The following is a 23303-nucleotide window of genomic DNA, read 5'->3' as shown; positions in this document are numbered from 1 at the left end:
TCCTTCTTTTCTTTATTCTTAAAAAAAGCTATTTAAATGTATCTTTCTCTTTTAACTGTCATTGTCAATTTATTTTTTTCTCTTCCATATGTTCAGATGACTTTGGATGTATTGATACATTCTGTGATACATTCCATTTCATTAATCTATAAATTATTTGCAATAAAAAAAGAAAAAAGGATGCGTTCAGAGCATAGGTTCAGAGGGGCAAAGTTTCGCGTAACGAAAACTTGATTGTATGATAGAAATTTGTGGATTTGATGTACCTTTTTATACAGAGAATGAAAACTTGAAATGTAAAGAACTACAGTACATATTATACATTTGTTTATTTTATTAGGAAAATACCATATACATAAGAAGAAGTGGGCTCAATGTAAACCAAATGTTTCACATTTTATAAATGACTTTAAATTATATGTAAATCTTTTGGAACAAACCAAAACAAAAAAGCACTGAAAACATGTAATGCTCTGAAAGCACTGAAATTTATGTAATATTTCCTTATTTTTTTATTTTTCTCCTTTTCCCCTGGCAGCTAATGTTATGATAATGTGAATATGTAATACCTTTTGTTCTTGTGGCATTAAATAAAAAAAAAAAAAAAAAAAAAAAAAAGTTTCGCGTAACTGTGGGCGGTCTCAGGCTGAGACTATTTGGCTAATCGGAGAGCAGTATACTTACTGACCAATCACGACTCTATGCTTAACGTGACGTTTGGTGCGCTTTTTCTTTCGAGTAGGGAATATTTATGTTTCAGGAAATTAGGAGTGTGAGAAATGCTGAAATATTTAATACAAATGAAATAATGTTAGATATTTGCATACGTTGTTCTTGAATTAATGAGCTCAGTTTTACCTCATGCATGTCTGTATAAACTAGAACAATGACAAGAATGGAGTTTCACTTGAAGATCAGTCGGAGCACATGACACGGAAGTGGCTGCAAATCATAAACATCCTCATGACTGACTTCAGTAGCAGTTCATAATCATCCATCAAAACATGCAAAACTACACTCTGCTGTTAATAATCTCCTGCATTCTTGGGTGTTCTGCTCAGTTTTATGTTATAGATGATCGGATTGGATTAGGGAGAGAATTTGATGGGATAGGTGGATTAAGCGGAGGAGGAGTAAGTTATGTTCACTTTTAAAATTCAGTTTGCTGCTTGCGAACATGTCGATAGTTGTGTCAGTTGTTGCGGTTGACAAAGTGTCGCTTTTGTTTTCAGGCCACTTCGCGACTTCTTGTCAACTATGAAGAACCGTATCGGAGTCAGATATTGGATTTCTTATTCAAGGTATTGGGTCACATGAGCTACAGATGTGTGGCATTTATTAATGGACATGTATTGAATAACTGAATGTGTCATTATGTTGTGGGGTTGGTTTTATTCAGCCCAACTTTGGAGCTTCACTTCACATCTTAAAGGTTGAAATAGGAGGCGACGGTCAAACCACAGGTAATACAAAGTGTCTATCTGTTGTCTGTCTGTCTTGTCCGGATCTTTTAATTCATTCATTAATGCATTAAAAATTGAATTTATACATTCAAAGACTTGAAAACACCTTTTCTATAATGAGGTAGATTTAAATTTAATTCAGACTGGAGCATAAAGTAAAATATGGCAGGGTTATACAACTGTCTTTATATCATAATGAAGAGAAAAGGCTAATTAAAAGAATGACCCCCTATTAAGAGGTTTGGCATAATGTTTTATTATTTTATAGAAAACAATAGTTTAACTTTGCTGTTTATTTGAAAAACGTTTGTACGAGTCATGTCAGAGTCATATGATGTGAGTCATGTGATACAACATGGAAAAAAAAACATAAAATAGGAAATGACATGTTAAAGTTGTACTCTGAAAAATTATTTTAAAATTTTATTTAAAAAAAAAAAAAAAAAAAAACTATTAAGATGTGTATACTATTTAATAAACAGAGCATCTTTTTACACTAAGTGCAAATAGCAAATAGCCTGCCTAGTTAGCAAAGGCTTTTTACATTAACTCCACCAATGTCTATTTGAGCCAAACAAAATGACAAAAGAAGCCCATCCAGTAAAGCAGCAGTGGGCTGGATAGTAAGGACAGTGGAGTTCAATGGAGCACTTAATGCAGCCGAATATATTAATGAAGTTTGAATATACCCTTTTCTGATACATATCGGCTTAGGAGGTGTTTTGGTAACACCTTTTTTTTTTTTTTTAACAGTGTCCTTGTTAGATATGTTACATGTACTTGCATGTAAATTATGCATAATTGCATGCAACTAACCCTAAACCAAACCCAATTCATTACCCTATATTTAGTACATGTATAGTTAATTAATATTACTCAGTACTTAAATGTATAATTACTCAGAAAATATTCTAAAAGTATAATTTAAGTGCCTAACAGTTATTTAATAGACATAATTAAAACTGAATGTGGTGTCTTCGCATTAATCGGAAGGGCTGCCACATCGACCACAGTGCATGCAGCTCATTGTGTTACCATGCTGTTGATACTGGGGGACTTCAAGGATGTACAGTATGTAGGTGTAATAAATATAATCATATACAGTATACTGCATATGTTGTTGTTGTTGTTATTACATATTTGTTTATAATGTACTACACTGAGGTACAAATAGTATCTGCCACTTTAAAGGCACTATATAAAATAAAATGCATTATTATTATTATAATGTTCTTATTTAAAAAACAGTATATAGTGTACATAATGCAGAGGCTAAGTGCAAACAGTGTTAAATGCCATTCACACTGAAGTGAACATAGCAGTAATTTTTTTTTGCACGTCTTAATAGATGCTATTTACACTTCGTGCAGCTTGAGGTTGGATCATTGGTAGTAGCCTTTGCAGCTTCTCTGCTCTGATCGCATAAAGTTGAGCTCAGTTTAACATTGTTGCATCACCAGTGGTCACTGACTCTCATGTTGCTGTAAATCGCCAATTCTCATAGTAAATAAATTCTGTCCGGTGTCTTTGACAAATATAATGTAAAATGTTTTTACACTTAATTATAAAAATATTTTACACTTAGAACATCATTTTAGACTGAAACAAACCGTTGTACAATGCCCAGTATCAGCAATTCAGGTTTTCCAGAAACACAATTAAGATTCCAAGTTTAGATTACTACAGGTAAAGGTTACTTACTTTTTTCTTTCTGTTTATTTGACAGATGGGACAGAACCCTCTCACATGCACAGTAAGGATGAAGGGAACTTTTTCCGTGGATATGAATGGTGGCTTATGAAAGAAGCCAAGAAAAGAAATCCGGACATCAAGCTGATTGGTAAACGATTTGTTCCGTACTGCATTTGCCATTTATATTATAAGGACTGACATATTATAGAGAAGATTGCTGATATTTGATTTGATTCAATGCTTTGATTTTGAAGGTCTTCCCTGGGCATTTCCAGGATGGGTTGGATATGGAACCCAATGGCCTTACTTCTTTCCAAATGTTACTGCCAACTATATTATTACATGGATCAGGGGGGCAAAGCAGCATCATAACCTTGACATTGATTACATTGGGGTATGTATGCTCTAGCTTATAATTATGATTTCTGTTACTGATGTCTTTTCTAGAGGGAACATTTATTTGAACTCGTTTTGATATATTTTTTCATATAGATATGGAATGAAAAAACATGTGATCCAACATACATTAAGGTAAAAAAAAAAAAAATAGTAATTTTAGTTCCAAACAGCCTAACTACATTGGCAATAAGATCATCAATATTTCAGTCAGTCCAAATATGTCTTTCTGTCATTTACATAGGTGCTGAGAGATATTTTGGACAGAGCTGGTTTTTCAAATATCGGCATCATTGCTGCAGATGGAGACTGGTCCATTGCAGCTGACATGCTGAAGGATCCGTATCTGAATGATGCTATTGAGGTGATAGGGTGAGCAGTTTGGTACCTTTGGCCTTAAAACCCCATATAATCAACCAACTTTCTGAGCTATTTAGTGTAAACTAAAGTGCAGTTAGAATTTACAGTCTTTATAGTGTCCACTATCCAGGCACCAACACGGTGAAGGAAGCTCTGTGGACGGAGAGGAAGCTTTGGTCGTCTGAAGATTACAGCACCTTCAATGACGACATCGGTGCCGGATGCTGGGCTCGCATTTTAAACCAGAACTACGTGAACGGCAGAATGACCTCGTGAGCTGTTTTCAGAAACCTTTCGCTAGCTCTGCAATACACATTCATATGCTGATGTGCTCAGAGATGGACTGCTTTCTTTTAGGACTATATCCTGGAATTTGATAGCAAGTTACTACGAGAATCTGTCCTTTGGTGGAGATGGGCTGATGACAGCAGAGGAGCCCTGGAGTGGACATTATTTAGTGGAATCTCCGATATGGATGACTGGTAACATGTTTCTAATATTCACCTACACATGCTGCTATATAAGTTGTGAATTTTAACACCTTCAGTCTGGCCAATTTTGGGTATATATATATATATATATATATATATATATATATATACAGTACAGTCCAAAAGTTTGGAACCACTAAGATTTTTAATGTTTTTAAAAGAAGTTTCGTCTGCTCACCAAGGCTACATTTATTTAATTAAAAATACAATAAAAAACAGTAATATTGTGAAATATTATTACAATTTAAAATAACTGTTTTCTATTTGAATATATTTCACAAAGTAATTTATTCCTGTGATGGCAAAGCTGAATTTTCAGCATCATTACTCCAGTCTTCAGTGTCACATGATCCTTCAGAAATCATTCTAATATGCTGATCTGCTGCTCAAGAAACATTTAATGTGTACAATTGTACAAAATATTTCTGTACAATATTTTTTTCAGGATTATTTGATAAATAGAAAGTTCAAAAGAACAGTGTTTATCTGAAATCTAATCTTTTTTAGATTAGATTTTACCGCCACTTTTAATTGATTTAATGCATCCTTGCTGAATAAAAGTATTCATTTCTTTAATTTCTTTTCAAAAAAATAAAAATAAAAATTCTTACTGACCCCAAACTTTTGAACGGTAGTGTATAATGCTACAGAAGCTTTGTATTTCAGATAAATGCTGTTCTTTTGAACTTTCTATTCATCAAGGAATCCTGAAAAAAAAAAAAAAGTACACAACTGTTTTCAACATTGAAAATAATCATAAATGTTTATTGAGCAGCAGATCAGCATATTAGAATGATTTCTGAAGGATCATGTGACAATGAAGACTGGAGTAACGATGCTGAAAATTCAGCTTTGCATCAAAGGAATAAATTACAAATATATTTAAATAGTACACAGTTATTTTAAATTGTAATAATATTTCACAATATTACTGTTTTTTACTGTATTTTTAATTAAATAAATGTAGCCTTGGTGAGCAGACGAAACTTCTTTTAAAAACATTAAAAATCTTAGTGGTTCCAAACTTTTGGACTGTACTGTGTATATGTATATATATATACACATATACATATACATATATGTGTATATATATATATATATATATATATATATATATATATATATATATATATATATATATATATATAATATACAGTGCTGCTTGAAAGTTTGTGAATCACTTGCAGAATCTGTGAAAATGTGAATAATTTTAACAAAATAAGAGAGATCATACAAAATGCATGTCGTTTTTTTTTTTATTTACAAAAGTTTATGGATCCTGGATCCATGACCGTTTTTATGTTTTTGATGGTTGTTCATGAGTCGCTTGTTTGTCCTGAGCAGTTAAACTGCCCAATATTCTTCAAAAAATCCTCCAGGTCCTAAAAATTCTTCAGTTTTCTAGCATCTTTTGTGTATTTGAACCATTTCCAGCAGTGACTGAATGATTTTGAGATCCATCTTTTCACACTGAGGACAACTGAGGGACTCAAACACAACTATTAAAAAAGGTTCAAACATTCACTGATCCTCCAGAAGGAAACACGATGCATTAAGAGCCGGGGGGTGAAATATTTTTATAAATTCAGCTATTTTTTGCCTTGTGGACCATATGTAAACATTTTATATGTAAAATATCTTATTCAGGATAGTACAAAATAAAAAATAACATGCATATTGTATGATCCCTCTTATTTTGTTAAAATTATTCACATTTTCACAGATTCTGCAAGGGGTTCACAAACTTTCAAGCAGCACTGTATATTTCAAAAAACGGGGTTCAATGAGATGACAATATTCAACCTTCAACCATCAAACAGTAAAAAAAGGAAATTTAAAAATGTAAAAGCATTAACAAATTACGACAACAGACCATGAAAAAGTCAAGCTCAGTTATTTCCGTAGCAATATTATGGACATGTTAAATATCACTGTAGTTATATATGTCTGTATTATGTAACGTATGCTGCCCTAATCAAAAATGTTCATTAACTGAAAGATTGAGTGATAATATTTCAAAGTGATTTCTGTCAAACATTCCAGCAAACACTAGGATTAGAAGTGAAAAGGGGAGACAATTACATTTTAAAGCAAATGTGTGAAAACAAACCTGAAAAGAGACGTGAAGATTTGGGGAGAAAACGAGAGATTCTTAGTGCATTCCAGTGAATTATTAATGGGATTTATTGTAAATTAAATAGGGTGAGCAGACCACAAATGTGCAGAATATGTTGAATTTTTCATACTGTTACAGAGGAATACAAAGGGAAAAAATAAAATATTCAGGAGGAAAGAAAGCAGCGACTGAAGAGCTCTTAGAAGAGCTCTAGATATTCTTGTCACATTAAAATACCAAACATTACGTCCTGACATCTGAAAATAGAATGTTAAGGAAGTTTTACAGCTCATTCAGTCAAACTGATGCATAAGGATTATTTGTAGAACAACCTTATGATTCGAAATTTGTTCAGTCTTTCTGAGTAGAACTTCCCCAAAGTGCCTCTCATAATCTAAAACTAGTTAGGGATGCTTATCCACCTTTTTCCTTTCTCAAGCATCCAAATTACTGCCACTTCCCATCTGTCGTTCTTTTCCAGATGATGGAATTGTATAGATACAGGAATAAATGAGTCGAATGAAATAACTTAAATTTATTTAAGAAATAGTTCAAGTCGAGACAAGTCACCTTTATTTATATAGCGCTTTATATAATACAGTTTGTTTCAAATCAGCTTCACTGTGATTAAACAAGAAAATAACGGCCAGTGATGCAAACTTCATCAGTGTCATTATTCAGCCTTAAAGTTCATTCAATTATGAAATCAGTTCAATTCAGCTATACGCAGCTCTACAGTAGACAATATGCTGTTATTCGCTTTGAGTCAGTTTAGTATTGATTCAGTTTGATTCAGTTTTTTTCAATTATGAAACATCAAAGTCAAAACGGCTATAAAGCAGCTCTGCAGAAAACAGTGGTGTCATCATCATTCAAGTGTTGTTCTCATCTAATAGTGTCATTGCTGTCAAATCGATAATGTTACTGAATATGAAGTGTCTTATAAAGCCCAACTAACAAGCTAAAGGCAACAATGGTAAGAAAACCATCAGGTGACAGAAATGTTCTCCCCAAAATGAAAGTTATTTACTCACCCTCATGTTGTTCCAAATCCATTAGACTTTTTTCATCTTTGAAACACAAGATATTCTTACTGATACCTGATAGATTTCAGTCCCTCTATTGAAAATCAGTTCCACCAAAAAGTTTAAAAAGAAATTGTAAAAGTAATTCAAACTGTATGAATCAAACAGTTTAATCCAAGTCTTCTAAAGACACCTTTATATTATGAACAGATTTTATTCAGGCTTTTATTTACATCAATGCAAATACATAGCGCACATCATGTATGGTAAAAGGAATCCCGAGCATGCATGCTTGATGTGCGAGAACAAACGCACCAAGTAAGCCTGTGGGACTGAGAATGGGTTGTTGTAGCAGATGAATGTCAGTTATTTCCTTGAGTGTTGAATTTTGTTTCTTTTTCTTTTAACCCTCTATGGTACGCAATATGATATCAATGAGGAAAAAATTATTTGTATTGTTTTTCCTGCTTAAAATTGGACACTTTAACAATATCAATAAACATTTTCATACATTTTTAATTTTTTTATTTTTTATAAGTTTGTTGCCTAGAGGCAACATTGTACCACAATGGAAAAATTTTAAACATTTGGCATTTTCATGTAGACAAAAGAAATATATTTATTGAAAACATCAATTTCTTTAACTAGACACTTGAACAAACAAATTTATCCAGTTTTTAATGTATTAAAAGTTTCACATTTAATAAAAAGTAATGTTTTATATCCAGCTGTTGCCCTCAGGCAACATTGTACCATAGTGGAACACAAGTATTACCAAACCATCATATCATTATTATATCAAGTTATCATATCCATCTTCATCCTCATCTCCATCTTCTCTCTCACCCTCACTCTTTCCCTGACGGATTGTCACTATGATTTCATCTTCCTCATCACAGTATGACCCCTCATCATCATCCTCATCAACTGGCAGTGGTACCTGTGTTTTACACCTTTTTGAAGTGCTATAGAAAATGTGCAGATCATAATATATGCAGATATAGTATGTGAACTGTAAGTGCATTACAAAATCATGTGAAAATGCTAATATATTTAGATAATTCTCACTCTTTTCCTTACAAATATAATACATTTGTATTCAAACCCATTATGCCTGTATGGCCTTATGTGATTCCATTATGGTACAATGTTGCCTTGAGGCAACACACAGATTTTTGTTATTTTCTCTAAAACATTTGATGATATATAATGTAAAGTTCTTGAAATACTTCTTTACCTTGCCAGTGAAGGTGACACTTATTTTTTTTGTGGGTGATTAAATGGATACAAACAAGTGAAAAAAGCACTTTTCATTGGAGAAAATATGGAGCCATGTGACGTGCACATGTGCTGAAACAGGACACAAATTGGACCCCTGTTGGTCCTGTTTTGGTCTTTTTTGCACTTTTATTGATTAGTATTTGAGTTATTCTGTCCTGAGATACGTTTGATCAATTAATTGGTGGCTTATTTTATTAAAAACAAACTAAAATATTATTTCTTTTTCCTGTAGCACACACAACTCAATTTACACAGCCAGGTTGGTTTTATCTACAGACGGTGGGGAATCTCACCAGTGGAGGAAGTTATGTGGCTTTAACAGACCGTAAAGGGAACCTAACAATTGTTATTGAAACCATGGTGGGTGGTTAGTTATTTTCTTAGGTCTTGTGAAGGTCACGAGTTTTAGTGAATCATTTATCTGACCTCTGCACAAAATGAACTCCTTCCTGTCTCCTTTTGTAGACACATAATCACTCTCAGTGCATTCGTCCTCCTCTACCGTACTTTGAAGTCTCTCCTCAGATGGTCACATTTCGGCTCAAAGGCTCTTTTGTAAGTGCAGCTCTGTCTGTTCTTGATATGTCTATTCATTTATTTTTTAACCTCAAGGCTTAATTTTATGTTTTATGCTTTCAACTTTTTCAGGCACATCTCACTGACCTTAAACTGTGGTACTCAAAATTGGATTTTGAGACCAAAAAGGATACACTCTTTGAGCTGAGGAGTCCTATTAAGGTATACTTCAATCAGTCCATGTTTGGTCTCTAAACATTGAATTGGCACTAAAGGAACCGTCCTGTTTCCACAGGTCCATAATGGTTCCTTCACCCTAAAACTGGATGTTGATGAGGTTTACACAATCACAACAGTCACCAATGGAGAAAGAGGCTTCTACCCAGAGCCCCCCAAATCCCGCCCGTTTCCGAAGAAATACTCTGATGACTTCACAATTGGTAAGGAATATTAGTGTCAACAGGAAACAACTGAGATTTGACTCAACTGTCAATTCCTAACAGCATTTCTTTTCATTCCAAGATGACCCTCCATTTTCTGAGGCTCCGTATTTTGCTGATCAAACCGGTGTGTTTGAGTACTTCAGAAACAGCACAGATAATGGCTCACACGCCTTTACCTTACGGCAGGTGATCACTGAACGGCCCGTCACCTGGGCTAGAGATGCCGACCAGACCATCAGCATCATAGGGGACTACAGTTGGTATGTTTGTCCTCGGAACTGTGATATTTTGATGAGCCAGCGAAAGAAGGGTGGAGCACACTTTACTCAAACTTGCATCATCGCAACATTTTATTTGTAACATTATGGTCAATTGATCTTCCTCAGGCTTACAACATACAAGTATCAGTAAATTAAAAAACTTACAGCTGTTAATAATGAAAATGGTCACAACTCCAATTGGTAAATACTCAGCCAGTATAGAAGAAAATGAGAAAAGAAAGTTCAAATACCTCTTAAAAATTAATCAAAAATAGAACAAAAGCACAATTCTGCACCCAAATGAAGTTTATCCTGTAGAATTTAAAATTGTTCAAGACATTTGCATTACAAAAATATATACCATTAAAATTAGTTCACCCAAAATTACTCAACCTTGTGTCGTTCCAAAGTAGGGCTGGGTAAACAATATCGATTTATTATTTTACTCTCTTTATTATTTTAAATTATAATTTTTAATGTTCTTCAATATTTAATGCATGTTTGAATAAATCAGTTATGACAGCGGCGATTTAAATGTTTATATTAAAAAAAAAAAAAAAATGAATTAGAGTAGATATATGATTATGTATTTCAAAATTTTATTTATTATAAAAAAAAACATAATTGAGTGTAATTTGTGTTTGTATATAAATAAGTTAATTTTAACCTTCAATATTATTATAGTAGTACCAACTGACTCCCATATGTAGTTTACAGCATTAGTTTGAGAGATTTTTTTCCTCTAGAAAATTTGCCATGTACTGTAACTGATACACTACATCCAAAATAATTCGATATTGAATTTAATCGAATCGGAATAGAATTGCACAAGCATGTGAATAGAAATCAATTCAAATCGTGAAAATTGTGTCAAGACTTTCATTCATCTTCGGAACACAAATGAAGATATTTTTAAAAAAAATCTGAGTCAGTTCTGTACTCTTCATTGACAGCTACGCAACTACCACTTTGACGCTTCTAAAAGTTCATAAAGAGATCATAAAACTAATCCATATGTATTAAGAGGTTTAGTCCAAATTTTCTGTAGAGACAGGTTCACTTTATATGATGAATAGATTGAATTTAGTCTTTTATTCACATTTAACATTGAACATAAACAGAAGCTCAACCGAACCTGCTTGACACGTGAGAACAAACCTCAGTGGTTCTTGTGGAAGCTCAAACATGCTGCGTAACACACGAGAATGAACCTCGTTGGTTTTTGCCTGTCAAGTGACACTAAACCGCTCAATCCATATGGATTATTACAATCTCTTTATTAACTTTTTGAAGCGTCAATGTGGTAGATGTGTAAGTTGTCAGTGGAGGGACAGAAATTATTAAGAATTTCTTCATTTGAGTTTCGAAGATGAGCGAAAGACTTAGGGAGTTGGAACAACATAAAATATCACAATAAATATCTACAATGGATGTCTACAATGCTAATGAATTTAATGATTCTTAATGAGTTGTTTTTAAATGTACTGATTTTTGAGTGTTGTAAGCCTGAGGAAGGTCAATTGACCGAAATGTTCCAAATAAAGGTCCCACTTTATATTAAGTGGCCTTAACTACTATGTACTTGCATTTAATCATTTGATACAATGCACTTATTGTGTACATACATGTTTTTACATAGTACTTATATTTTAAAAACACCTGCATTTAATTACATCAGTAATTCATTTCTGTAATTACATTTATAATTACACTGTTGATCCCATCTCAATAGCAGCAAGTGTTTTGCAATTTAATATGAACCCAATAAGTACATTGTACTTTTTTGATGTAAGTACATAGTAGTTAAGGCCACTTAATATAAAGTGGGACCCAAATAAAATTATGATGCAAGTTTGAGTAATCTTTTGGATTTATAAATTTATATTGGACATTCATCTGCCCCACCTATGAATGATTTGGGTGTGCGAGGCTCTATATTTTCTATTTAGAACACACACTTTTCAAGATATTTTATGAGATGTTTTACTCAACAGTTCTATAGTAAGTGAGATTGAATAATTCTGCCTCATAATTAATGAAATATATCCAAACTTCACTCTTGTGTAACTAGGACAGACCTCACTGTGTCCTGTGAGGCCCTAATTGAGACCCCTGTCACTGGAGGTGTGTTCCTGGCTGCCAGGGTTGATCAAGGTGGAGAATCCGTCAGAGAGGCAAAGGGTGTCTTTTATTGGCTTTTTGCAAATGGAACCTATAAAGTGACAAATGACATAGGTAACAATTTTATGTTTCCATTTCTTTAAATATTTTAAATACAGTGTGTTCATGTTTGGTTATATCATTCTAAACCGGGTTTGAAATTAAGTTTTCACTCACCAGCCGATTTTTAAGGTACTGCATAAAGTTACAGGCCATTCAGAACTTCTACTAGCCAAAACAAAAATATTAGAAATAAACCAGATTATCAAAATTACAGCCGACACCATGGCGTAACTGCTACATGGTATGCGACAAAGTGACTGTTGCAAATCAGGTCGTGTCAGAAGTAGCTCAGTATCGACGATAGAGATATTATTGTCTGATGGCTGATGTCTTTGACGATATCAAAACAATAATTGGCTTGTTTTCCGATTAATGTATTAGTTTCACATTAATATAAAGTGCCTCTATTGTGCTTTTTCGAATATTACCTTTCATGTGGTGTGTAATATAGCTGTCTGTGAATGTAAATGGTCTGCAAGTTTACATCTTTTGTAAACCTTTTTTCCTGCATCTTTTGCGCATGCGGGTCAGTTCAGTATCGTGAACTGTTCACACTTGAATCTGATATTGGCCCCAAAATAATGTGAACAGCCAAAAAAGCCCCCCAAAAAAACAACTAAAATCTGAGCAATAAATCAGAATTGAGCACTGTGAACATAACCTAAGGCTGTGTTAACACTGTCATCCCAAATCTGATTATTTGTGTATTCAATTGGAATCTGATCTAAATTAATTATGACTGTCCACACTGTGTATCACAACTGTTCGGATTTGATTTGTATGTCCATGGTGTTCTTTTGTTGTCCAGAATATCTGCATTTGTTTCTATTCCAATGACGATGCATTGGTAGGCATACACTAAAAACAATAACCGCAACATGGAGGGGTTTGCAATACAGATGTTGTCATATTTACAACATTACAATGTGTAGCCATCGTGCTAGACTACTGCATCTTATGAGGCAGCGGCAGAAACGTTGGAGGCTGGAATGAGTGGTTTTATTCTGTGCTGTCATCTCAAAACGGTCTCCTATATTGTAATTTTCCTATGCAACGCAACATTTTTCTTCATCACCAACTCCATCTTTGCTCGAACAATGATAGACAACCATTCTTAATTCTCAAGATAAAAAAACGAAGTAAATAATTAAAGGTGCCATCGAATGGAAAATTGAATTTACCTTGGCATAGTTGAATAACAAGAGTTCAGTACATGGAAATGACATACAGTGAGTCTCAAACTCCATTGTTTCCTCCTCCTTATATAAATCTCATTTGTTTAAAAGACCTCCAAAGAACAGGCAAATCTCAACATAACAGTTACGTAACAGTCGGGATCATTAATATGTACGCCCCCAATATTTGCATATGCCAGCTCATGTTCAAGGCATTAGGCAAGGGCAGGCAGTATTAACGTCTGGATCTGTGCACAGCTGAATCATCAGACTAGGTAAGCAATCAAGAACAACAGCAAAAAATGGCAGATGGAGCAATAATAACTGACATGATCCATGATATCATGATATTTTTAGTGATATTTGTAAATTGTCTTTCTAAATGTTTCGTTAGCATGTTGCTAATGTACTGTTAAATGTGGTTAAAGTTACCATCGTTTCTTACTGTATTCACGGAGACAAGAGCCGTCGCTATTTTCATTTTTGATGAAAGTGTTTTTTCAACACTTGCAGTCTGTATAATGCATAAACACAACTTCATTCTTTATAAATCTCTCCAACTCGTTCGGAATCAAATGTAAACATCCAAATAAATACTATACTCACATGATCTGATGTATGCAGGCAGCATGCATGACGAACACTTTGTAAAGATCCATTTTGAGCGTTATATTAGCTGTGTGAACTTTGTTTATGCTGTTTAAAGCAAGTGCGAGCTCCGGGGGCAGGGAGCGTGAGGAATTAAAGGGGCTGCAGCCTGAATTGGTGCATAGTTAATGATGCCCCAAAATAGGCAGTTAAAAAAATAAATTAAAAAAAATCTATGGGGTATTTTGAGCTGAAACTTCAGACACATTCAGGGGACACTTTAGATTTATATTACATCTTGTAAAAAAAACATTCAATGGCACCTTTAAATAAATTAGTAAATAAATAAGTAAATTTAATGATCAAGTAAGTTAACTATTGCTCCCCCCGCCCCACGATAACACAAGTTACGTAATGAGATTCCTTTTTCCAAGTAGCTAGTAAAGTAATGCATTACTTTTAAATTTACATGAAAATATCTGTTACATTTTCAAATAAGTAACGCAAGCTACTTTATTTTCAAATTTATTAACTGACAGCTCTCCAGTCCACATGTTGAGGGAAATTGAGAGTAAGTGCAGAAGGCGTTGTGTGAGCTGTGTGTAAACATGGTGTTTATTGTAGTTCTACAGGGAGTGCAGAATTATTAGGCAAGTTGATTTTCTGATCATATTTTTTTCCCAAGCACATTTTACCAATTCCAATCCACATCAATCTTAATAACTACTATTAATATTGTTTTTAATCATTTATAAGTGATATATAATTGTTCATGAAGGCTGGAAATGAAAAATGCCTTATATTCAGGTGTGCAGAATTATTAGGCAAGTTTTCTTTTACAGGCAAAATGAGCCAAAAAAGAGATTTAACTCAGACTGAAAAGTCAAAAATTATTAAATACTCATGAGAAGGACGCAATACTAATGCAATACTAGAAATTGCAAAGTTAAAGCATGACCAAGGGACAGCAAAATGCTCATTGGGTCAGCGGGGTCAGACAAAAACAGGTGGAAAAGAAAAGACACATGTTAACTGCAAAATAATTAAGAATTATGTGTGAAACCATCAGGAACCCTTTAGTCTCCAGCGCCACCATTTTCCAGAACTGCAACCTACCTGGAGTCTCCAGAAGTGCAAGGTCTCAGGATCTCAGAGACTTAGGTTAGCTAAAGAATCCTAAAAAATGACCCGCACTTGATAAGAATCACAAGCTGAAGTGTTATAAAATACATGAAGACTGGGTTTTTATAGGCCTTATAAACCGACAGCTTGAGAGTGACTCCTGAAGGACCAGCACCACATCCTCTTGTACCACTGTTTGAAGAATTTATCTTCCAGAATCTGGCAGTAAGTTTTGGAAGATCATTTTTAGTCCATCTCTGCAAGACAGACATTTCAGGATAAGAGATGGACTAAAAGTGAACTCAAACACCTTACTGCCAGATTCTGGATAAATTCTTCAAACAGTGGTACAAGAGGATGTGGTGCTGGTCCATCAGGAGTCATTCTCAAGCTGTCTGTCTATAAGCCCTATTAAAACCCAGTCTTCATGTATTTTATAACACTTCAGCTTGTGATTCTTATCAAGTGCAGGTCATTTTTTAGGATTCTTTAGCTAACCTAAGTCTCTGAGATCCTAACACCTTGCACTTCTGGAGACTCCAGGTAGGTTGCAGCTCTGGAAAATGGTGGCGCTGGAGACTAAAGGGTTCCTGATGGTTTCACACTTAATTCTTCACCTTAATTCTTAATTATTTTGCAGTTAACATGTGTCTTTTCTTTTCCACCTGTTTTTGTCTGACCCCGCTGACCCAATGAGCATTTTGCTGTCCCTTGGTCATGCTTTAACTTTGCAATTTCTAGTATTGCATTAGTATTGCGTCCTTCTCATGAGTATTTAATAATTTTTGACTTTTCAGTCTGAGTTAAATCTCTTTTTTGGCTCATTTTGCCTGTAAAAGAAAACTTGCCTAATAATTCTGCACACCTGAATATAAGGCATTTTTCATTTCCAGCCTTCATGAACAATTATATATCACTTATAAATGATTAAAAACAATATTAATAGTAGTTATTAAGATTGATGTGGATTGGAATTGGTAAAATGTGCTTGGGAAAAAAATATGATCAGAAAATCAACTTGCCTAATAATTCTGCACTCCCTGTAGACTAAATGTGAACATGCATTTACTTGTCTCATTTGCACAAAAAGAGTCAGTATTTTGAAAATGAATAAAAACAGAAATCAAACTTTATGTACTTAATCTTACTTTATTAACCAATGTCTTTGCTGCTGACCTTCGATGGTCCAATTCAACTATACTAATAAGCAAAAATTTAATTAGATAAACATCACATTTGTGTTTCATTTTTTGTCTTTATTGTTGAAGATTGCTTAACTTTCTTGTCTGAGCTGTGCCCTCTACTGTACAGGTGAATTTGCATTTCCATACATTTTAGGGAGTAATGCAATATTTTAATGCATTACTTGTAAAAGTAACTTTCCCCAACACTGGATATGACTATGAAGAATATCGCACAACACATCGGTGCCAATGATTTCTATGATCTCACATCAAATTTGGCTGAGAAATTGCCCCTAAAAGATCATTATTGTGTTAAATGAGAAAAGCATTTACATAGCAAGTATAGACATTACAAGAGGTAGCTTTAGAAATAAATATTTTATTTGATTCAACAAAGAATTTATTACACACAAACTTTAAGGCTTCAATGGCCATGTTTTTTTTTTTTTTAAAGAATTAGTATTTAGATATATTTACAGACCAAAACATGGATACCAACATTCCTCAAAATATCTTCTTTTATGTTCCGCAAAAGAAAGTCATACAAGTTTGAGTTCAGGAATTAAATTAATTTAGGAATGGAAGTGTGTTCGACTTGAAGCAGCGCTGTGCAGACCAATCATTGTATGACATCAAAGTACCACAAGAGCAATTCGAAAGCATACGATCTGCTCTATAATCCCTCTCGCGGTACTTTGATGTCATACACCAATCGGTCTGCGCAGCACTGCTTCTAATGGAACAAACCTAATGGCTTTCTTTATGAATGGGCTATTGAATCATTGGTTCACTTGATTGATTCACTCAAAACGTGCATTCATTCAGAAACAAAACACCAATGTGTGTTGCTCAGAGATGCAGATCAGTTCTGCTCTGGCTTTATAGGTAATATTTTTGTTGGAAAATATGAACAAAAACAGACAATATTGTGTGTGAAATATATCACAACATTTACTTCTTATTGAACTGTTGTATAAAAATATCAATTGCACTCATGCTATTCAGGACAAAAACAGCACTCGTGTGATATTTTCTTAATAATATCATATCACATAGGCCTATATATATGAGACAAAAACTCATATGGGGCATTTTTGCCCTGATATCTTGCATTTTAGGGGCATATAACTGCATGTTATAGGCTCCATCACGCAGTGAGTTGTTGTCCTGCATCATGTTTGTCACCAATCAACTATATGAAATGTAAGATAATATACTAAGGTCTAGGGCGTTAAATTATTGTGTTAAATTATTAATTTAATGCATTAAATCGACAGCCCTAATTGTGACTGATCTTTTGTTTTTCACACTAAAGGTGGAAAGAGAGTTCTTGCTGAAGGGCTGTCAGGAACAAGGGCAGGTGTATGGTATACCTTAACCCTTAGTGTCAAGGTAACATCTACACACATATGTGCAACCTTTTAACAATTTATTATGTCTTTGTTAAATGTGCATCTTTTGGTCTGCAGGGATATTTTGCCTCAGGGATGCTGAATGGCTATCCACTGTGGAAGAATGCTGTTGTTCTCGAACCTAAGAATGGCTGGGCTGCACTTGGAACTTTCTCTTTTGAATATGCACAGTTTGATAATTTTGAAGTAAATGCAGATTGATTTTCACTTACTCTGATAGGTGCATTCACTCCATGTCGGAATTACTGTAATTATGATTCTGACTTGAAAATGCTTCAAGTCATTGTAGAACTCTTAATTACAAAAAGAGCTCTGACTTGTACCATGTGACCACTGTCACCTAACTACTGCAGATTCATTTTCCCATTGATAATGTTGCCATATAAACGTATAATTCTGAGGATGTGAACATAAGTTGTCATCCTGTAATTACATTAATTACAACATGGCGTGAATTCAGGATTTTGCTGCATTGACACCAGGTCCTTTCACCATGTTTCTTCAAAATGTCTTTATTTCGGTGAAAAAATAACACTGTGATGAATGTCTTATTTTATTTAATTTGGTGATTTGCCTTTTTTTACTGGAATGGTTGGTTTTATTTTTAGGATTTATAAATGCAGAATCTGTGTGCGAGATGTTGATCTTCAAAAAGGGATATTCTGTGCTAATTAACTGGGCTGTTTGTCAAAGTAGACAGTGAATGGCATGCACTACCAGTTTAAAGTCTGAACTTATTAATGGAATTGGTTTACATGATTTTAAAAATCTTCTTATCTTTATATGCAGAATTCAAATTGAAAACAAATTTGTTTGAATAGAAACAACTCTATATTGTAAACAATACTGTTTAAACATAAAATGATAAAAGACCTGGTTTACACAAGAGCAGTCTAGACAATGTGCATAGGGATGATAAATGTTCTAGACAAAGTAGGTAATTTTACCTAATGTCAACCAAAGAATGATGGGATCATGCATAACCTAAAAAATGATTAAATGATTCTTAATAAACTTGAATGATCATGAATGATCATTTATCATGTCACAAGCACTCACATGCCGACTTTACCTCTGTGTGAAATAAAAGCTGTATTACACTTACATTAAATGTTTTTGGCATTAGACATAATGTTTGCACTTAACCATGTTTTAAATTTTATTAAAAAAATGGTTATTTGGTTTTGTCTAATATAAGTTATTGGCATGAGGCATGAGCAATGTATTATTTTTCTGGCAATTATTTTTCTGTTGTAAATGTTTTGTAGTACGGAGCCCCTAAATGGACATGGTGGAGAAAAAAAGGTGGTTGAGTTCACTTCCAAAATGTCTGCAGTCCCCCGAGAAACATTGCGTTTGCTCGCAAAACATTTGCGTTCCATCGCAAAATGTTTGCGTTCCCCTGAGAAATGTTGCGCTTGCAAAAAACACAAAAGTTGCGAGCGAACACAAAGTTTCAAAGTTTTGCGAGCAAACGCTACATCTCTCAGGGGAATGCAAACATTTTGCGAGTGAACTCAGTGTTTCTCGGTGGAAAGCAATACACTTGTGAGAGAGTGCAAAATGGTGGTGGAAAAAAAAAAAACTACAGGGACATGGTGAAGGGGAATAAAAAGAAGGGAGGAAAATGTTTCTTAGGAGAATGCAAAACATTTGTGAGCGAATGCAAAAGCATTGAAATATATTTTTTCCTTCCATCTCATAATTTTTCCAGTCACATTGTCTCTTTAAGGGCTCCATAGTATGGATAAATAAAAGAATATTTGACATTACAAATAGGCCTACAAAGGACAAATCTTGCCAATGCTGTTCCTTAAACATTGTGGAAATGCAGACCTTTCTAAGTGTGTTAAACTTTTTCAGTCAAAGGAAAGACATGATAGTGTTTAATGTTCAGTTATGTTAGACATTTAGAAAAGTTTCTGAATCCCTAAATTTCCTCTCAAAATTCAGTCCCTTGCAAAGCATGCTGGGAACTACATGTTAACAAAAATGATTCAGGTAGTTGTAACACAAATGGATTAAGTAAAGTTCAGTTTTAAATTCAACCCCAAGTTAAGAACAGTTGGGACATTTTGTAAAATGCAATACAATCAAGATTATGTGATTTTTTATTTTTATTTTAATTCTCTTTAAAAAGTACAAAGAAATGATTTTCACTGACCATTTTTCACTGAGTATTTTGTAAATATAAACACATTTTGATTTTTTCATGGCTGCAACACACTCCAATTGGGACAAAGGCATGTTTACCACTGTCACATCACCTTTCCTTTTAATCACACTTTTTAATCATTTGGGAAATGAGGATACTAATTGTTGCAGTTTTGCAAGTGGAATTTTTGCCCAGTCTCACATGATACAAGCTGCTCAACAGTCTGATTCTCCTTTTCATGATGGGCCATACATTTTCAGTATGAGATAGATCTGGACTGCAGGCAGGCAGTCAAGCACATCCCTTCTATGGTGTAGAGTGTCTAAAAACCTGGCACTGGCCTGGCACTGTCTTGTTTCCCAGGAAGGATGTCATCTTGATGGCAGTTAATGTCTCTGTACAATCCTAATATACACCTCTACGTCAACGGTACCTTCACACATAATAAGTAACCCATGCATTTGCACTGATGCACCTCCATACCATGACAGATGTTTGCTGCTGCACCTGTCGCTGATGAAATTCTGGATGGTCCCTTTGGTCTTTGGGACGGAGAACTCAATGTCTGTTTTTCCCAAAAACATGCTGAAATGTGGATTCATCTGACCACAGCACACATTTCCACTGTCTTTTAGACCATCTGAGATGAGCTTGGGCCCAGAGAACTTAGTGAGTAAATTGTATTTATATAGCACATTTAAACACAGCAAAGCTGATCAAAGTGCTGAACAGAGTATAGGAAAAAAAAAAAAAAAAATCAGAATAAAACAACATAGAAGACAATACTACAATAAAACAATAGGCCTACTAAAATTAGATGCTAATGAGAGGGTGTCAATTAAACATCTTAGAAGGGAACCCCTGGTATTAAGACTCTATGCCTTCCATATAACGTTGTAAAAGCGTCTCATTGGCTGAAATACTGTAGTAGAAAGCCCATAGTAGTAGGCTATGCTATTTGCTGATTAAAGGTGCATTACATATTTGGATAATGGGCGATGCCATTTTGTTTGCGTTCTATGTCGGTGACGTCAAATTTTGCACTCATATTACTTGAAACTGTCTTTACTAACTGATAAAAGACTATTTGATGCCACATTGTGCGGCTTTGTCATTGCATTTTCAGTCGATGAGCCACAAGAAAATGCAAAGTTTATTAGGTGCTTTACTGAAAGCGAATAATATTAATATACAATGGGAAGTCTGTGCAAGAAGGTAGGGCCTTAAAAACTATCAGCCAACCGTTCCGTATAATACGCGGAATCATCACGTATTTAATGCATCAAAGAAGCCCTCTGTTGCTTGTCAATCACTGCCGTTTGATGATTCCTTGAATAGAGGTTGATGTTTAACATGCGCGGATGTGGCCCTCTAGGCTATATATATAGAAAATGGGTCAAATTCAACAATTTGCCATGACGTTCCTATGGTGACGAAGACATATAGGTGCCGTAGAAAAGTTTATGCGCGAATATCCAGTAACTTTCCATAAGCGAGGGGCTCCCCAGGCGCCATTTCTGCATAGCAATTGATGTAGCCTATAGGTTTTCCTTTGCGTAGACAGGAGTAACAACTGCAGATTATGAGTTATCTGACGGTGAGTCCGACATAATGAATCCAACTAACACGATACAGCCGAATGTCCGGATGGTATTTAACACTCAGCATATGGTTTCCAATACTGCAGTGGCATCTGAAGGTTTTGAGGAGGCGTTCACACATTCGAAAGGAGGGGGGGTCCTGTTCTTGCCCGCCTACATGCGACTGAGATTTCAAAAACTCAGTAACAGTGCGCTATTGGTTTCTGACACTGTTCGACGATAATAGTATCCTCTTTATCACCTTTAAATTCTTTCAGAGTAGATGCATGTATATACACGCTTATACACAGCTACATTTGATGTGGTTTCTACCTCCGTAATAATTCTGTCTGAATCGGCACAGAGCAGATAAGTTAAACTGAACAACTTAAAGGTTCTCTAAGCGATCCTGAGCGGAGTAACTTCCTGTTGACGTTCGAAGTGTTGTCAAACAAAACAGAGGCTAGCCTAGACCCTCCCTCCGCCTCCTCCTCCCCTCCCATCCGTGCTTCCTGAAACAGTCATGAACGCGCATTTAAAATCATTCTTGTCGGTTATTGGACTGTAGTATGTTTATTATGATTAAGTGGTCCAGGCTGCACCAGTTTGGTTTTATTGCCATTTTCGGAGCTTGTGGCGACTACAGAGACCGTTTTTTTACAGTGTGTTCAGGGGACAGGCAGCTAGCGGATAGTGAGGAGATGTTTGCTGTATGTGACAAAAAATGTTTTGGCCTAAAAACACGTGACATCGCTTAGAGGACCTTTAAATAATTTGTTAAATGTTGTTTGAGAAAGATAGTGCTTATGATGACCGTCATCCTTCACTCCTTCATTTGTAAAATCATAAATTGACTTTTCACCACTTTACTACTAACCGGTTCGATGATGCATTAGTTAAATCTGATTGGCTTGATGATTTGAAATAAGGCTGGGCAGTGTAAAGTGTACAGATCAATGGTACTTGCGCTGTCTGGCACATACCCAAAACACGCACACAGAAAGCCTCTTCTCAGGCCCCGTCCACACGGAGACGTGTTTTTGTGAATACGCACAAATTTTGTATCGGATAGGCGTTTCGTCCACACGGATCCGCCGTTTTCGAAAGGTGAAACCGCTATTTTTTGAAACCGGGTCCTAGAGTGGATAAATTTGAAAACACTGTCTTTGTGTTTTCGTGTGGACAGCCTATCTGTATATTTTCTGAAACAATGATGTCATCACCCCATGTGTCGACCCTTGTCAGACGCCGCTAACAGCACAAAACAGCAACAACAACAGCAATAGCAGACTCTAGATGCTTTTGTTCGTGCTGCAGAAGCTACTGAGCCAAAATAAAGTGTTATTTCTAAGCTTTACTATAGTTTGTATACAGCACGCAAGGTTTATGCGCATGCTCCAAGTCTTATTCACTGCTTTAAGTGCATCTCTGTGGCAGAATTACAGCGCCACATAATGGTCTGGCATGTATACTACATCATTTTGAGTCGTTTCAGTGGTTTTGTGTGGACGCAGATATTTTTTGAGACGAGGAAACAAAAAGATCGGTTTAGGGTAAGCTCCAGCTTCGTGTGGACGTAGCCTCAGACAGCATATGATCCCGAATAGAATTCTATTTCACGACTTATTGTTCTTGAATTGTCAAATACACACAAAATTGTCAAAATGGCTGTCGTGCCGATCAGTGTCGGTTATGTCATAAATAACACATCGCTATGTATTTAATAAAAATCAATGTTCGTTTAAATATATTAAATATAGTATATCTATTTTTTAAAAAATGGCCCATATGATCTTTGCAATTACCAGACCTGGGGTGCGT

General features: G+C 34.9%; 1 protein-coding gene across 1 annotated transcript; it reads left to right on the top strand.

The window, feature by feature from the left end:
* Nucleotides 1–735: 735 nt before the first annotated feature.
* galca (galactosylceramidase a) lies at nt 736–18801 on the top strand. The gene is made up of 17 exons (XM_048206300.1): nt 736–1133; nt 1233–1301; nt 1400–1463; nt 3190–3303; nt 3410–3549; nt 3648–3686; nt 3796–3923; nt 4028–4183; nt 4269–4393; nt 9057–9184; nt 9290–9379; nt 9473–9562; nt 9636–9780; nt 9863–10043; nt 12115–12278; nt 17651–17727; nt 17805–18801. The coding sequence occupies exons 1-17, from the start codon at nt 1005–1007 to the stop codon at nt 17946–17948; spliced, it is 1983 nt and encodes a 660-aa protein (XP_048062257.1). The 5' UTR covers nt 736–1004; the 3' UTR covers nt 17949–18801.
* The last annotated feature ends 4502 nt before the right edge of the window (nt 18802–23303 follow it).

This window comes from Megalobrama amblycephala, linkage group LG11 (genome assembly GCF_018812025.1).
Source record: "Megalobrama amblycephala isolate DHTTF-2021 linkage group LG11, ASM1881202v1, whole genome shotgun sequence".
Taxonomy (NCBI): Eukaryota; Metazoa; Chordata; class Actinopteri; order Cypriniformes; family Xenocyprididae; genus Megalobrama; species Megalobrama amblycephala.
This window is presented reverse-complemented; position numbering and strand designations above follow the sequence as displayed.